The sequence below is a fragment of the Cyprinodon variegatus genome, unplaced genomic scaffold (assembly GCF_000732505.1).
Source record: "Cyprinodon variegatus isolate N-32 unplaced genomic scaffold, C_variegatus-1.0 Scaffold79, whole genome shotgun sequence".
Lineage (NCBI taxonomy): Eukaryota > Metazoa > Chordata > Actinopteri > Cyprinodontiformes > Cyprinodontidae > Cyprinodon > Cyprinodon variegatus.
In genome coordinates, this window is record NW_015150532.1 from 1689400 (window position 1) to 1691327 (window position 1928).

The following is a 1928-nucleotide window of genomic DNA, read 5'->3' on the forward strand; positions in this document are numbered from 1 at the left end:
TTTTTCCAGTAAGTTTGTTACAAAAGCTCTCAATTGAATCTTACTTTTTAGAAAACTTTCGTTAAACTTTTTTTTTTTTTACATTATTCTTTTGTAATATACAAAGAAAAAAAAGATATTTTGACTTATAATATATGTGATAAATTGAATATATTATAAATGTATTAATCTCTTTTAATTCCTTTAGGGTTTTTTTGTTTATTTGAGCCATTGATATATTTTTTATCTTTAATTATGTAAGAGTTGGTTCTCCATAATCACTAAGGTTTTGATATTATGAAATAAGAATTATTCTACGAAAGCCTTCTGGGTGTACGTGATCAGGCACTAATTTGTGTTGGTCTCTTGTAAAATCCTAAGAAATACATTAAGGTTTGTGATCTCGAAACAAATTTCAAAAGGTACCGTAATGCTTGTTAGTAGGCAGTAGGGTAAACGCTGTGTAAGGAAAACAGTCCTGTGTGTATTTACCATCAGGGCCGTGTGAAGCCCTAGTGTATCAGTCTCTGACCTCATCATTATCCTTTGGGCAGGTGATACTGGCACCGCTGGCAACTATTGCTCTGAAGATTTCTCAGCTTCATCAGAGGACGGGTCGAAAGGGGCCGTCGCTCATTACATAAAGCCTCCAAATCAATTCATCTTCTCTTATTTCTTTATTACTGTTTTATTGTTCTGCCTATATTTTTGTATAAACAGAGCTGCAAATTGAAGAGTGGAAGCATCGTACGCAGCGGATCAAATTTCTGACTCATCCGTGTATTTTAGTCATGCATCTGGGATATAATTGTGCCTGTTTTTGTTTGAGATGAACTCCATCTGCTTTCTGCTTATGGGATTTTTAAATCCCCTCTATTGTGTCTGATTAGAGTAACTAATTATTCAGCAGACGATGGTTCTCTTTGCTTATGCTCTTTTGTTTTTCTGATGTGGCTCAGCATACAAAGATTGTTTTCTGAAGACTATTGCTGAATTCCCATAATTAGGGCAGTTCTGTTTGTACATTTGAATACTAGACATTGAAAAGACTCCTTCCCTGAGGCTTTAGACTACTCTTTGGATCATTTATGCTGCCTAATTTGGGAAATTCAAAACTCTGCAGTGAATAATAACCTAAAACTGAGCATGTGTAAAAAAATAAAATGAAATACAAACGTATTAAAACCCATTAAAATCAGCACTCCAGAAAATTAGAGAAAGAAAAACAATGAATACATTTCTTACCCAGAGAGAAGGAACTCCTTGCACTATTGTTGTGAATAAACTTATCTTTTGTTGAACATTGTGGTGTCAGTCCTGGATTTTTTACTAACAGCAGGAACATGGGATGAAACAAGCATCTGGCTACTGACATCTGGTCTAGCGCTGTGATCAGCGATGCTCTTTGAAGTGCCTCCTTGTCTCTGAGAACAAACCGATACACCCGGTCAGGGGTTTTTGTGTTTTGGTTCCAATATTGTGTAGTTTTACTGCTAAATAATAGGAAGGATAGCAAACCGTTATCGTCATATAAAAACTCTAAAAGTCTAAACAGTATATTAAAGGTAAGGATGAGAAGGATAATCTACTTAAAACTTTTAACACTTCACACCATTGAGGCATAGCGATTGGTAATGTTTGGGAGAATTCATCATTTTCTCTGTGTCAAGCAGTCATGGATCTTTTCTCTCACCTCAGTTCTAATAAGCTGGGGTTTCTATAAAGGCTGTGTCTGAGGGCTGGGATGATGATGGAAAAAGGTTGATTTTTCTTTTTCATAAAATTTTTTTTTGTTGTAGTTTTGCTTTTATGGTAATAATACAATTACAGAAAATGACTTTTTTAAAAAACAAAAACATACAAAAAAATATCGGCAACATCACCGAACATGACAGTACTCATCAAATATCTATTCCAAAACATATTATATATATCTATATATATATATA

General features: G+C 34.1%; 1 protein-coding gene across 2 annotated transcripts in view; it reads left to right on the forward strand.

Annotated features, from left to right (window-relative positions):
* Window positions 1-1255, forward strand: part of LOC107083608 (phosphoglucomutase-1-like) — a 24372-nt gene extending 23117 nt beyond the window's left edge. For both annotated transcript variants that reach the window (XM_015372968.1, XM_015372967.1), the window contains one exon: window positions 534-1255. In XM_015372968.1, coding sequence (XP_015228454.1) covers window positions 534-623 — 90 coding nt within the window. In that variant the 3' untranslated portion in view covers window positions 624-1255. The remainder of the gene's footprint in view (window positions 1-533) is intronic.
* The last annotated feature ends 673 nt before the right edge of the window (window positions 1256-1928 follow it).